The sequence below is a fragment of the Camelus dromedarius genome, chromosome 25 (assembly GCF_036321535.1).
Source record: "Camelus dromedarius isolate mCamDro1 chromosome 25, mCamDro1.pat, whole genome shotgun sequence".
In the NCBI taxonomy this organism is placed as follows: domain Eukaryota; kingdom Metazoa; phylum Chordata; class Mammalia; order Artiodactyla; family Camelidae; genus Camelus; species Camelus dromedarius.
The window spans coordinates 10,186,543-10,202,966 of NC_087460.1; the positions used below are offsets into that span (position 1 = coordinate 10,186,543).

The following is a 16,424-nucleotide window of genomic DNA, read 5'->3' on the forward strand; positions in this document are numbered from 1 at the left end:
TCTTTGCTTCTATAGGAAAAATCTCTTTTGGAAGACAGTTTTCTGAACGTGTCTGAACTGGTGGCACTGGAGACCAAAAGAGGTCATTTGGGCAGGGAATCTCTTTAAGCGTCTCTGTGGGATTTGATCGCTTGCCCTCCGACCCTCATTCAACTTTCCTTAACTTTCTTCTTCCCTTCAGTCTCAATAATTCCACCAGTTACATTTATTTTACAATTTCTTCAGTATGTGAATAACCTCTTTTTGTTAAGGACCGCTATTTTAGTTGCTTTTTAATTCAGAGAACATTTCCTCAGTTCTCAACTTGATAGTGTAACATCAAGATGAAATATAGTAAAATTGTGTGCAGGTTTATTATTTACTCTGACCTGGACAGTACGTGATCACCGCGCCTGCCATGGAATAGGTGCTCACTAAATGTATTGAAAGAAAGAATATTAGCATACTGTTATTTTGATTGTAAGGACACATTAAAACTAAGGACTGTCACATATGTTGCTTCTGTTTTTTTTTTTAACATTTTTTATTGAGTTAGAGTCATTTTACAATGTTGTGTCAAATTCTAGTGGAGAGCACAATTTTTCAGTTATATGTGAACATACATATATTCATTGTCACATATTTTTTTTTGCTGTGAGCTACCACAAGATCTTGAATATATATTTCCCTGTGCTATACAGTATAATCTTGTTTATCTATTCTGCATATGCCTATCAGTATCTACAAATTTTGAAATCCCAGTCTGTCCCTTCCCACCCCCCGCCCCCTTGGCAAAGACAAGTTTGTATTCTATGTCTATGAGTCTGTTTCTGTTTTGTATTTATGTTCATTTATACGTTGCTTTTAATGGCTGAACCATTGTAAAAAGTTATAAAATATTGTGATGTATAGGAAACGTTAATTTTTGTTGTCACAGAGGGATCACTTAGATTTTGAAATTACTTTATTAATTCAGATGCATAACATATGCGAAAGCATAATAGTTTACTAGAGGAGACATAATTAGTCTTTGCAAGTAAAGGGCACAGATAATGCCCATCAGGCCACTCCCACACATATTAACTCTTAAACTAAAATGCATAGTGTCCAACTGAAGAAAATAGTGCATACTTTGCTCGTAAGACAGGTTGAGTCAAATGGAGTTTCATAGGGCTGTTTCCCAAAGATCAATACTTGAAGAAAATTCCTGTGTACTGCCATAAAATTTCAGAGACTTTTCATGGAGGGGAAGTGTTTCTTCAAGATTACTTCCACTGATGTTCTGGGCGTTAAAATGATTTAGATTACAATATCTAAAAAAGAAAGAAAGAAAGCTTTTTTTTAGGACCAGATGTAGATGACTTGATAAATCATTTGCTTTCCCCCCCTGCTTGTCTACTTTTTATTACAGCCCCATAGATACTGGCACAACCGTGATGATTATTTAAGAGCGCTGCTCAGCAGGGCAGTCTTTATAAAACAACCAAAGGAGTTTTAGGACGTATTAAGGTGTCTCATAAGGACCTTTAGGTGGCGCTCTTTTACAGCCTGCGGTGAGTCTGACAGTGACAGGAACTGGAAAGTCTGGACTTGACCACGTTACAGATTCCATGGCGGCCAGGACTCAAAAGATTTATCAGATGCACTGGGAATTTGTAAATTTGGTGCTGAAACTGTATGGAAAACACCACTGTCGAAGAAGAAATCCATGAATATAGTTCTATAATGTGTGCCCTCTACCCCTGACCTAAGACAAACCTGGTTTTCCCGTCTTCCAAGCTGCAGACACCATGTGAGGGCACTCAGCCTAACTTACCAAATTCTCACTGCAACTCTGGAAGGGTGGAATCATCCCCATTTCACAAACAGAAAAACTGAAGTTCTAAGAGGTTAAATAACTTGCTTAGGGTCCGTATGAGTTGGCAGAACCTGGGTGTGAAAACAGAACTCTTATTCTGAATCTGGGCCTTTTCCCTCTAGGGCGTGCTGCATCTAAAGGCAGATTATTTCTTACACGTTTTTGAAGACGCCCCAAGAGGAATTTCAGACCGCTTTATTCACGGCTGGATTCCTAGTGCCTTGGCTAGTGCCTGGTCCCTGCAGATGCCCCATACATATTGGTTGAATGAACAAATGAATATGGGCCGTACAGTCAACTTTATCAAAGTCTCTGAGATCAGAGATTTTTTTTTCTTTGATTTGTGAAGGTTTCTAATGGTAATTTTACCTTCTCTTCCTTCTCAATGTCTTGTTAAAAATAACTGTAAGTAAAGGATACACTTGAATAACTGGTCATTTTTCTCTGATTTATGTCTCTTTCAATAATTGTTACAGGTTCTGTGCAGAAGATTACTGGTCTCATTAACAAAATACGGGTAATGATATCAACCTTATAAGGTGTTTTACGATGTTGGAGGGACAGTGGTGTCAAGTTATGATAGCAAATAGCTTTCTGCTCTCCTCCCCCATAAACATCTGTAATATCCTTTTATTTTAGCATCCAATGTGGGATATACATTTATATTAGCCACTACAGAGATTTTTGTGTAATAGTTTTCAGCAAGGAAAGACATTCCACCCACCTGCACTCCTATCCTGGAGAGCCTCCTGTGTGTCATTCTGCAATTGGCCCAGTTTCGATTTGATTGAGGAGGACTTTAAAATAGACAGAGACAGGGCACTGGTTTTTGGTTTTTTAATAGAAAGGGACGGTATGTCTGGCCTGACATTTGTGGAATATTCCTAACTATACTCAGTTGAGTGATACCCCACTGACCCTGACAAGCTCTGGTTCTAGGACTTGTACCAGAATTGTATCACATTGGATAGGATTGTACAGGCTTGATGGTGGGGTGCCCTCAGGTGCTAACAGATCTAATTCCACCTGTACATTAGTAAGGATGCTGTGTCATCATTAATCCACTGGGCTCAATCCTGGGGACAAGAATAACTTGGGACTGTTCTATTCTTGATCGATTTGTCACTATTATCTGGCTCTGAACAGATACACCTTTGAATTTGGTAAAAATTGGATTGTGATTGGAAGTGTATTGAGATCAAACACTATCTGACTCATAAATAATGTTTCGATCATACTGTCCCTGGGACGTCTGTGTTTTCTTCTGTTTCTTAGCATCCTTATTGCTCGTTAGTGTTTGATGAAAACAATCCGTATAGAAATAAACGGGAATCACGCACTTCTCTCTGCAGTGACCCTGATCTTACTGCCTGGAGTTTCACACAGTTTCTTGCCTAACTCTTCTGGCTTGTCCTGTCCAATCCCAATGGGAAGGATCGCCGAAAAGGAATCACACTTAAAAATTCTGAGTGCTGTATGCTAGCTCCATGTAGACTGTAAAGACTTCGCTTTCTTTAAATCTATTTTTTTTCAAGTGCCTGGAACAATGCTTAGCCTGTTGGCTGAATGATTGGACAAGTGGATAAATAAGTCCTGGAGCTAAGATATTCTGGTTCCAGTGCTAGTTCTACCTGGATTCAGCCCACAATCATGGTCATCTTGGCCGTGTCTCAGCATGAGTCTAGGGGAAGAATGCAAAGGAGGAAGAAGGAGTGTAAGGCAAAATCTGAGGCCATTATTATTAGTCTTGCTCACATGTTTGAGCATTTACTCATCCTCACAACAACTTATGGCACAGTAACTATTCTTATTGTTTCTTTCTTATGAGGAAAAAGAAACTGAGGCTTGGCAAAGTTAAACAGCTTGCTGAAGTTTGTGCAGCTAAGTCAGGGAACTGGATTCCTCTGGGCTGCCCCTCGAGACTGCCTTTTAAACCACTTCGTGAAAGACAGGATCAGATCTTACAGTGGGGGAAGGAGTGAAATTGAGGAATGTTTGGAGGCAATGGACAGAGGGGAGACAGGCCTGGCCTTTAATTTCAGTTGTCGCTACCATCTCTGTTTTGCTACCGAGGACGTTCCTATCGAATCCTCCTGCAACAATCTCATTTTCTGATTTGGTTTTCCATCTAAGAATGAGATGGGCATCTTAGGGAAATTATGCATCATGGAGGGTCACTTTGATAATGTATACTTTGGAAGGTAAGAAATGTTAAAATTCAGGGAGCCATGAAGACTCATGATTCTGTCATTAATTCTGTCTTGCATGGGGTTTAAGTGCCTCTCTTCTCCTGGACTGTTAGCCCCATGAGAGCAGGGGCCGATGTGGCACTAAACATTTACTGATACTGGACTCTGTGTCCCTCTGACTTACTACATTGCCTGACTGATGTTCCAAAAGAGATTTATTAGATGCATAAAAGGATGATTCAAGCAAGGGATAAGTGGCAATGGAGGAGATACTAAATGACTAAACAGCATATGAACGGAAGGAAGTGAGGAAAATAAAGATCTCTTAGTTCCTGCTATGTGGCAGACATTGTGCTTGGTCCTTTATCAACATTCATCTCCCTAAAACCCACTAAAGGTTGGAATTATCGTCTTTATTTCACATGTGTGAAAACAGAGGCTCAGAGAGGTTAAACAATTTGCTCAGAAAGCTCTCAGCCGTCCAAGAAGACCTCAGTAAGAAGGAGACATGGGCTGGTGATGGATGGATGGGAGATGATACCTATTAAGACACTGAATGGTCTCAGGTGACTGGCTAAATGATTTTGCACGATTTGTTATTGACCTTGAAATGGTCATTGCTGATTTACAGTCCTGAATGGAATCCAAATCTTAAGCATCATTAGATTTCTAGCTATTTGTTTAATGATATTTGCTTTTAATAATAATGACATTCATTCTTATTATCAATATGGTTATTTCTAATTCTAAAGTGGCCCTATATGGTAGAGGAAAAAAATCTTGTCTCAGAATTGAGCAAAGCACTATTTTATTATAAGGAGTGATGGAAAAAGTGAAGTCTAAACTGAAATTTCTTGCTCTGAATATCTGTTAAATTTTTCTAATATGCTAATTTGTCCAGTCATGGAATACAGGATTCCTGTTGGCTCAGTGATGGCTCCCAGATCAATATTTCATGGACTCCGAAATTGTTCATCTTACCACACACTTACTTACCTTTGTGAAACACTCCAGAATCCCAGGACGTTCAACAACGTTAATGATGCCAAGAAGAAGAAGAAGCTTTCTAAATTGCCTTTGTTTAATGTGTTTGGAAACCAATTGCCTGTTTGGAACAAATGTAATTGTTATTCAACTGCAGAGTTGTAAGTTTCTGTGAATATTTTATCATTGCACAATTCTTAGAGCTTTATTTGCTTGAATAATATCTACAAAGCAAAAAAGCACATCTGAAACTCATAGTTAAAATTCATTTAATTCCATAATTAACAGTAAAATAATAAGCAAATCACGCCAAATATTTTGAAGGTCAAAAAAAACCTTGATTTGCATAACACAATATAGGTGTTAGAAAAACTGGGTTATGAAAGGAAGCCTGATTATGCTGTTAATTTGCAGGAGCCATGCTTGTCTTATTCATTCTTATATGTCTAATATCTAGAACAGTGCTTGGCACATAGGGATCGTTCGATAAATATACATTGAATGTATAAAAAATATTTGCCAGTACCAGATATCTGCATATGCTAATTGTAAGGTTAGTCAGATAATATATGGTGATGCCAAATGTTACTTTATTTTGATAACTTAGATCAGATACAAAACCAGTGTTAGCGTGTTATAATATCACTAACCCTGATCTTTGTAACATCTGGTTGCATAAGATTTTCTTTTTTTTCTTTAAGTGTACAATTCATTATTTTTTAATTATTAATTTTTTTAAACTGAAATACAGTCAGTTACAATGTGTCAATTTCTGGTGTACAGCACAGTGTCCCAGTCTGCATAAAGATTTTCATTTAACCTGATGAGTAATTCCTTCAACTTAATACCCCTAAATAAAGACTCTTTACTTCCTTTTAATGTCAGACTGAGTATATGAAATTAATTCAGGTTCAAGGTAAGCTTTCACTTCACTCCTATGTTGTGACTTTGGCTTTGAATCCTTACTAGAACTCTCTCCTTCCATTAAGAAAAAAAAAACATAGATAGATAGATTTCTGTATCTACAGCATCTCTATCTCTATAAGTACACTCCATTTTTCTTCAGTGGGTTTTTAGATAATATTGAATACATTATATGAAATACCATGTATTACATATATTTTACATTCAGTACTTATTTTTATGCAATGCTTTTAAAACAGCAACAGGATCTTAGTATTAACAAATATATCACAGATACATAGCATTACGGAAGTTTAAAAGATTGTTTAAAAGGCAAAATCTGTCCTGACCGAGACAGCATAAATTCAATTGCAGTTCTGAATGGGCAGAATATTTCCCCCCAAAATAGTATGCATAATGAGAGCAGGAATTGAGCATCTTTGAACAGTCAGATGCCAAGGCTTTTGGCATTTCCTTGCTTTTCTGCAGGAGCCTCTCCTACATTGGGTTGTAAGTCATCCGTCTATGTTCCAATAGACTTGATCTTCGGTGTCATCTTTGGCACATGGGTTATGGGTTGCTTCCTGAACCAGAATATGGTTCTTGGCCTCTCCCTTGACAGTGTATACCTTTAAATGGGGTTTGGATTAAATGCTCTGTTCAAGGTTGACAGTCAGCAAGTGCAGAAGCATGACAGCTGTGAATAATGGTGCCATTTCGCATCTAAAGCAGTTTCTCTTCTGTCGTTTAACTTCCCGATGACTATTACCATGGATCAACCATGAAAATTAGCTTGTGTCCGTTGGAGTCTAGGACCCATAGTGAAATCTGGGATTGAGTTTAAAGCTGTTTTGTAAGTTCTGCTTCCCCATTTTACTAATTTGTGTTCCATTACCATAGAAATGTATGGTTTTATTGCCATCTTGACATGCTGCCTTTATCTGATACTTCAGAGAAGTTTCACTGAATGTTTCCCTCTACGTCTGTCTGTTGGGTATTGGGTAACCCTCTGTGTGTGTGTGTGTGTGTGTGCGCGCGTGCACCTGTGCATGTGTGCACATGTATACAGAAGCTAAACATTTGATTATGCTTGAGTGGGGAAGCTGAGCTGGAGGTCAAGGTAAGGTGAGATGACATCATACTTATTTTCAGGAATAACTAAACCATCCTGCTAAGCCTATTCAAATAGTCTTACTTCCTTATTTCTCTTGAGTTAATATCCCAATCATATTTCTGTCCTTTTCATTTCACATCAGCACTTTGCATATCATATGATTATACCATTTTATCACCGTGTTTCTCTGTCTAGAGTAAGAGCAGTTTGCACAGCGTTTGCAAAGCCTCAGAATTAACATGACATTAATTCTTCTTGGAGCATGAATTTTGGTCCATAACAAGTAATTGAAAAGACTCTCTTTATTCTATAACAAAGTCAGATGAGGGAGAAGAAGATACATTTTGTAAGATCTTTAAAGGTAAAACATAATATTTCTTAGAAATTGTGCAATTACAGCAAATACCAGCCAATCCAGAGACGGCATTAGATCCCCGGGCGTGTGCTTGTGTTTCTGTCACTGGGGAGGCTGGGCTGGGCACAACAGAGAAGCACTGTAACTTGGCATAATGTGCACGTGGGGTGACCAGAGGATGTCATACCAGAACAGTTAGAGGAGGAAGCGTAATAGGTCAGCGGTAGAGTGCGTGTTTAGCAAGCATGAGGTCCTGGGTTCAGTCCTCAGTACCTCCATTAAAATAAGGAAATAATTTAAAAAAAAATTTTTTTAAAAAGAAGAGTTACATAAAGGCAATGGAAATTTATGAGTAACCCAAGATATTTTCTGAGTGGTATTATTAAAAAAATAAATAAATAGAATGAAAGAGTTCCATACGACCTCATCAAAGTCCTGACAGTGCTCCAATGTTCTTTCGTAAATGTCATTTTTTAGTGTTCAGTTCTCTTCCTAATGCTGATCTTCATTCTAGCCTCGTATTTTTGTCTTATTCCACTATACTTTTAACATTGGCTGGCGAGCTAATTTACATGGTGAGCTTCCCGTTAAAGAGAAGCATCATCTGAATTGATAGCATGGAACAAACATTTGCATCAAGTCAGACAGAGAGATTCTTCATGGAACGTAAATTGGCTTTATATAAAGAGACAGATTCTGTGTCCGTGTAAAGAGATAGCATTGGGTCTGACTTGATAGCGTGGACTTTGGAACCAGAAAGACTTCTGAAGTTTCTATTATTTCATAGTTTTGTTTTTGGGCATTTGCCTAACTGGACCACATCCACCTTGGTTTTCTCTTCTCTAAAATGACAGCAGTACCTCTCTCCCTGAGCTGTTATGGGAAATGAAAGAGATAATAGATATCAAGGGTTGGACACAGAGGGCTCACTCCATAAGCATTACATTATCGCCTCTCCCTCCCCGCTTTAGAGGTGCTCATGCAAAATCATATAGCCCAGGTTTGATTCTGGACCATTTCCTGTCAGATATTTCTTTGTGTTCTGTGTGCCATATATAAATATATATATTTTTTTATCATTATCCCAGGACTGGTTGTAAAATGTTCCATTTAACATTGTCAGTTGGCTCAGCTCTTAGGTACTATAACTTTATTTTAGTAGCTTATAAACTTTTATTGTCATAATTCACATTTGTGCCATTTTTCATCTGACATTTCTAGTCGCTGATCAAAATCAGGAGCATCCTTGCAAAAGGAGACAAAGTGAAGACCTTAGATCTGGAACGGGGCTAACTCGACTTCTCTAGATCTTAGCTCAGGTAGACAGGAAGGTGAACAACCTGAGAAAAAAATAACCACATGAAGAGTCTGGGGGATGACGAAGTGCTATTTAATGCTGACAGTGAGCCCTAGTTACGCACTTCAACAGTCACCTGCTAGCGAGTAACGAGTGTTGGGCTACTGAGGTAACAGAACTCTCACAAAGTACCTGGCACTGTTTGGAGTTCCCGCAGATATCTCTTGCTCAGCTAGATTTATTTGTTCATTTTGAAGTCGTTTGTTAAGAAATTTTCAGATACCAGGAAATGGGCCTCCCAAGGTGTTTAAGAAGAGGAGCTCAGAGGTTAGTAAGGGAGACATGCAGACAGGTGCATGCATACTTCGTTTCATTGCTCTTCTCAGAGACTCCGTTTTTTACAAGCTGGAGGTTTGCGGCAACCCTCGTCAAGCAAGTCTATTGGTGCCATTTTTTCCAACGGGATTATTTTGTAATTAAGGTATGTATATCATTTTTTTTTAGACATAACACTATTGTGCACTTAATATACTACAGTGTAGTAGAAACATAACTTTTAGAGGCACTGGGAAACCAAAAAATTCATGTGACTTGAATATGACTTTAATGCTTTATTTGCTTTACGAAGCTGCAGTGTCTCTGGGGTGGGCCTGTAACTACTCTTGAGCATTAAACTTTATAGGTGCTCAATAAAATGTTTCTATTTATCTTAAATCATCACAGTGATCTTAGAGATAAAAGGACTGTAGAATTACCTAAACCAGCTCTTGTATTTTATTAACTGAAGAGTGAAGTGAAGGCACAGAGAGATAAAGGGACACACTGCTCAGGAGAACCCTCACTTCTTACTTTTACAACTGCATGCCCACGGCCCCATGTGGGTTCCAAAGGGGCCAGTGCTTTTATGACTTTCCTTAACATCTTCTCAACTGTTTAAAAGATGTCTCGATAGCAGTCTTTGAAATAGCTTCCTCCCCCAAACTTCCAGAACACCTGGTGACATTTCCACCTAAGTCCTGGAAATTGACATTCAACCTCATGTGAGACTCTTGAAGTCATTTAAATTTGTCAACTAAATTTAAGGCTTTGAAACATGGTTGAGAAATATACACGGTGACCCACACAGGCCGTAATACCACAAACAGCACAAAGCTGCTGATATGAAAAAGAACTATACTTTATTCCTGCCCCATCATATGCCCTGTATTGAAAGGCCTAATGTTTTATGTGCTGCCTTTATGTCTCGAGCATCCCAGAGCCCTGAAGGCCTGACCACACGTTTCCCTGCTTCCTTTGTCACGTGTTCCCCACCCATCAGGAAACTCTACCCCTCTGGCTAGTTCCCTATCAGCCAGATCAGCTGCACTGCCCAGTCCTCAGCCTGACAGGTTTCACTTCCCTTCACAAGAAGTAGTGGGACCGTGACACACTCAGGGACACTGTGTCTAGGAAGTGTCATTACAGATGAATGTGGGCTCTAAGGAACCGCTGAGAGTCAAGTATGTTTGAGCCTGCAAATTATAGTCACACTGTCTGATGCGGGTTGTTGAGGAACCAGAAAATGGTGCAAAGAAAGCTCTTACTTCAGCTCAGCAGTCTGCTTGTGGCCTAACTCGGGTTTTAATGGGACACGGTAACAGAAGCCTTTGGCAAAAATATGGAAAGTATCCAGAGGTAAGGAAAGCCATACACATTCTCAGTAAGTACGACCTCTCAGTAAACCTCTTCCTTGAGGATGAGTAAATAGAAAAAAATCCATATGAAGGGGAAAAAGTGATGATAATACACATTATTACTGTTGCTTACAGAAATACCCCAACACAAAATGACAAAGATTAAAATAATAGTAGTAATAATAATAGAAACTCATAAGGCAAAGACAAAAAAAAAAAAAAACAAAATAGCAGAAAAACTAAGTACAGGAAAAGTGGAATTCAAAGGGAAAACCATGTCAACAGGACATTGAGGATCTTTTAATATTGATAAAAAGCACAATTCAAATTGAAGATAGATCGAAGAACATCCCTTAGGTAATAAAATAACAAAATCTGTTGTAAACACAGATAAAAAACAGGTAGACAAACAATTCTTGTGAATGCTTATATCACACTTTGATAATTTTTTTGATAGAATAAGCAAAAAGGAAAATAATGTAGAGAATTAGAATAATGTGATTGGTACATTGCTGTACACCTGTAACTAACACAAGATTGTAAATCAGCTACCCTTCAATAAAAAAGAATAGTGTGATTGGTGAGAATGTAATTAAACTACAACATTGTTTAGTACAAAGAAAAGTTATAGAATTTATGGAAGTTTAGGTTAACATCGACGACAAACTAAATGTCCTAGAAATATAACTTGTTGGTCAAAGAGGAAATGAAACCCACAATCACAGTGTATTTAGAAAATAAAGAAAACGAGAAAATTTCCTTTACAAATTTAGGCATACAGATACAAATTCTATCAAGAGAAACATTTAATGACGCATGCTTTCATTTTGAGAGTAAAAACGAGAATAAATGGCAGCTGTGGCTCTCCTCTGTGGGCAAGGAACCATCACACAACCAAACACCTCTTTCTTAGCAAAACAGAAAGTGCGCATGTGTGTGACAAACACAAGAGGTATTTTCTATAGTTTTCTGTGGCTTGGATGATCTATGTAGAAACAAATTAAGGTTGGCTAAATGTCTTGGAGTAGGGTTAAAAATGATAGGGCAAAAATAATTTGAATAATGCTATTTCTTGCACTTTTTTAAGAAAAAAATGAGAATAAATGAATTAACTATTCAAAACAAAAAGCTAGAAAATAAATTTAAAAAATCTAAGGAAAGTAGGAGGAAGGAAATAAAGAGAGCAGAAAAATCAGTACCTTCAAGCATATTAGAGTTGATAGTTCTAAGAGCTGATTCATTGCAGGAAAATGCAAGAACAACAACAAAAACCGTGACAAATCCAATCAGAATACACAGCAAAAGAATCCGAAGAGATAACAATGTTTAGTTATGAGTACACTATGTTAGGGCCAAAAAACTTACAGAATTGGGATGATTATCTGGGAAAAGATTAATTGCCAAAATAAAACCAAGAAGAAATGAAAAATCTTAACGGCAAGAAATAGCAGGGAAATATTACAAGGAATGTTCCTCAAAAGAGACATTAGGTCCTAAATGTACCTTTTAATTTCCTAGGAAGAAATGAATCTTTCCTCTGGATCTTCCAGAGCAAGAGATCATCAAGTATTGATGCTACTAAGGATTGTTTATCCCGTGTCTGTTAAGATGATTCAATATTGAAAAATATATTAATTAAGTATACTATAAAAAGGAACCATAAGAAAAATCAAAAGGTGATTTCAAGAGCTGCTTAAGGAGCACTCAATAAAATTTAACCTGATTTATTTAAATCTTAGAGAATAAGAAATAGAAATTTTCTTGATAAAGAATATCCTTTAAGATTATCTTTATAAATCTACAAATATGCTAAATAGAAAAATTCCTATTAAGATCATGAGCAGGATGAAATGTGACTGTCTGCTGGTACTAACGTTGCCCTGGAAGTTCTGGGTCCTGATAAAGATGCAAAGCATAACAGTTATTGTTGGAAATAAGGGTAAAAATTACATTTATCTTAAGATGAGAGAATTTTGCTGTAAACTTAAAAGGGTCGACTAAAATATTCTCAACAAATTTAGTAGGAAAGTTTAAGAAATTATATGCATGATAAAGACACAAACATTAATGACCTCCCTATGGAATAGTGATTATCTCAGTGAGCTGTAATAAGGGAAAATGATTCCATTCATAATGGCAAAAAGGAAAAGAGCATAAAATGCCTACTATAACTTTAACAAGAAATGTTCAGGGTATATATGAAGAAAAGAAAATCTTACTGAATTGAATTTTTAAATTAAATAAGTACGTTAATTAAATAAATTAAAAAGGTATATACTTAGAACACTAAATGTTGTGAAAGCTCTTTTTCCCCTAAAATTAGCTAAACAACTTTTACTTACTTTGTTAAAATAAAAATAGGATTTGGGTAAAACTAATAAAGTTATCCTAAAATTCATCTAGAAGTATAAACCATAGGAAGTATGATTTTTATATTCATTATATTTTTATAAATGAAGAATGACCATGAGAAGTATGATTAGTAATACCTGATATAGATCATAAAACTGTAAAAAGATGGTGATACTAAGCTGAATTCAAGAGGCAACTGAAAGGCACAGACAGAATGATAGTCTTGAAACGGTCCTAAGATCACTAAGAGCTAAGAATATATGAAAGTGTATTTCACTAGCTGATCAGTTTCATTTCATTTATCGTATGGTTGTGAAATAGTTTTGGTTTAACTTTTTGTAACATATATCATATTATGTTGTGAAACTTGGCTATTTGTATCGAATAAGTGTTATCTTAACACAAAAATAGACTCCACATGAATGAGAAAATTCTATTCAAAGTATTAATCTACTAAAATTCCATAACCATAGATAAATGCAATGACTTTAATCACAATGAAAAATGTTGATGGATTTGACTATATACATCAGCAAAATACATGTAAAACTAACTCATCTATAAAATTAAATGTTTAGTTAAAACCAGGAAAATATTAGCAATAAATGACAATGATAATATTTCTAAAGTTAAAAGAACATATAAAGCAATAAGAAAAAACACAACTAGACCAAAAGAAAAACGGGCAAAGAATGTATGTCATTTCATGAATGAAAAAAGTAATAACGTTCATAACATTAAAAATTTCAATTTCCTGTTCTTAAAAATACAAGTTAAAGTAACAATGGAATATAATTTTTGCTAATCAGATTGACAAAGATCAAAATATTATAATATGAAATTAGTACATTGAAACAAGTATTGTCCTTCCACAATGGGGGCATAATTGATGTAGCCTCTTAGAAAACAATTTGGCTTTACTTTTCAATAGTCTTTAAAATATTTATCTTCATCGAAAGAGCAATCACATTTCCAGTTTCTTATTCTAAGGAGGCAATAAGTTGAAGTAGTTAGAGATTATATTAAAAAAATGCTCACCTTAGTAATATTTATAGCACTAGAAAATTAGAAACAGCCAAAACATTCCTTGAGAAGGGAAAGACAGATTAAATGAAGATATATATCTATCCATTCAATGAAATACACCAAGTAATTGTTAAAAATGAGATTTTTTTTTTCTTTTGGAGAAAATTTCAAATGACACAGAAATATGTTCAAAATATTCATAAAGGAAGAAAAAAAGGTGGGTACTTGATGCAAATTTGTTTATTGAGCATTCAGCAGGGTTTATTCAGACCCTAACTTTGTTTAAAATATATACCTATTTAAACTTAATACCTACACACCCAAATTTAAAAATTTTTGGAATAAAATTTACCCAAATAATAAGTGCCATCATCTTTTCAGAATCTTTTCCCCTTTCCCTTATGGTTTGGAATTACTTCATCCTATATTATCTTTACAGCAGAAAAATAATATTTTAAAACCACTTCATCAAACATACTTTTGGAGAAATTCGGCTGCTAAAAACCATTTCTGATTTATTATAAAAGAACAGAGAGGGGTGGTTTTCCATCACAACCAACTCTTCTTCAGCAGTCAAAGTACTGGGTAGCAGCCTTGATATGGTAACTTGGAAGTTATGTGTTGTTTATGAAACGGTCCTAAGATTTTATTTTGGAAATTATAATACCCCAAGTAACAACAGCTGGTCAATTCTGAACCCTTCAGTGATATTTTAGTGTATTCTCCATTGAAATCCTAGATTTACCCAATACCTCAAGTCTACATGGCCTTATTTTAAGTGCTACAGCATATTGCTTTGGATTCAAGGTAGATTTCGGCTCTCTCTCTTTGGAGGAAGATGCAGTAGTTCCCTTTTTTCCTAACTACTGTTTTATTTTGAATGCAGTGGAACTTTGAAAATCTTAAAACGTGCCTTTTGGAATTTTTCAAATGATCGTTGGGCACAGGGAGCAATTATTTCCCTCAAACTTTGTTAGATTTTTTTAAAAAGTGAGTTTATAATGCTGGTCATGTAGCAGACATCCAAAATGGTTGAGACAAAACTGAGATGGGTTTTATATCTGACTTTATTTTAAGCAACAGCTACCCCCTTCACTACGTGCTTTTTGCTTGGGAGCAAAGAAGTATGCAATTAAAAAGATGTAACAGCCATTCTCCAGGGTGGATGTACCTCTGTGTCCTGGGAAATAAACCCTGTTCAGTGAAAAGAGCTTTGGAATCAGGAATTCACCATGGCTATATGATTTGGGCAACTTCTATAGCTTTCTGAGCTCATTTTCTTCTTATACACGATGAGGCTACAAAGATCTACCCCCGAAGAATTGTGAAGATTTAATGAAATAATATCTTTGTGAAATGCATATAACAAGGTCTGCATATAACTGACACTTAATAAATGTTAATTTCTTTCCTTCCTCCTTTCAGTAACCTGATTTAAATGCTTCATTTGAGATTCATAGCTCTCCTACCTGAGTTAATTTTTAAAACACATTAATTTTCATGATACCTGAAGGAAATAATACCTAACAACTATATTCTAACTTTGGCTTTTCTACCACTTGTTCATATTTATCTAATAACTACTCAAATTATTACACCTTCAATTTGCAGACAAAGAAACAGAGGCACAGAGAGGCTAAACTGTTTGCCTAAAGTCATGTAAAGGAGGCAGAATAAATATTTCTTGAATGAATGGGGGAACTGAGATTGGGCCCCGCATCTGCACATGCTCAATACTTTGTTCTCATAACAATGTCTGCATCGAGACTTACATTTGCATTGCTACTTCTTGGGAATTGTGGATAAAAATGAAGTCAGCTTGCCTTTTCCAAGAAGGGACATCGTGTCTTTCAAAATTGTAGAGAAATTGCTATGCATTGTTCACTTGAACTGCAGGAGCCCTGGCCTGGGTGGTATTTGGGATAACAAGCTTTCTTATAAGGGGTTGGGGGGGGGTTCATTCTCTTGAAGAGCATTGGGAGGTAAAAACCCATCAAGATAGTGTGTTCTCATGATGATTTCAAAGAATTATCATGGAAATGAGTTTTAGAAGAGAGGTAATGCTTTGTGATAATAGCCCGATAATGCCATTAGCTATGAACTGTAATTGTAATAGCATTAGTCAAATGAATATATCTGATATTAATTTGAGTGTCAAATATTTCTGTAAGATTCTTCTTGTTAATTAAACATCAGCCCTGGTATTATTAATTCAGTGTCTAGCCAGTCCTTGCACATAGTAGGAACCTAATGTTTTTTTGTGGACTGAATTAATAAATCAATCTCTAAGTGGAGCTATTTAAAATAGTAAAATATTGAGTTTAAATAACATCATAGATATAGAAGGAACTGATTTTTGCCCAATATCTGCTTGCTTGTACAGTCTGTTCTCTCATTTGCCACTCCATGTTAGCTAATGGTGTAGACTTTTTAATTTCAGAATTGAAGAAGAAAGCATTTCTCATTTTTTATATATTCATAGGGAAATAGCCTATAAGATTTACCCCAAATTACTTAAATTCAGAAATAGAGTTTGTGCCTTTCTTCTTATGCCTTGTGATCTTTAGACCATTTTAAAATCTACCAGACAGCTTCATGCCTGCACTGAGCCCCAAGTATCACTGGGCAAAGCCATTCTTTAGATGGCTTAGTGTCATGCCTCATGATCACTCATGTCATCTGGGCCTTCAACAC

The 16,424-nt window shown here is 36.2% G+C and overlaps 1 protein-coding gene across 1 annotated transcript in view; it reads right to left on the reverse strand.

Moving 5' to 3' along the window:
* Positions 1–773: 773 nt before the first annotated feature.
* Positions 774–16,424, reverse strand: part of SLC15A5 (solute carrier family 15 member 5) — a 65,869-nt gene continuing 50,218 nt past the window's right edge. Inside the window, exons 8-9 of the mRNA XM_010988860.3 lie at positions 5,023–5,131; positions 774–1,292 (exon numbers count right to left, since the gene is read on the reverse strand). Coding sequence (XP_010987162.2) covers positions 1,145–1,292; positions 5,023–5,131 — 257 coding nt within the window. The 3' untranslated portion in view covers positions 774–1,144. The remainder of the gene's footprint in view (positions 1,293–5,022; positions 5,132–16,424) is intronic.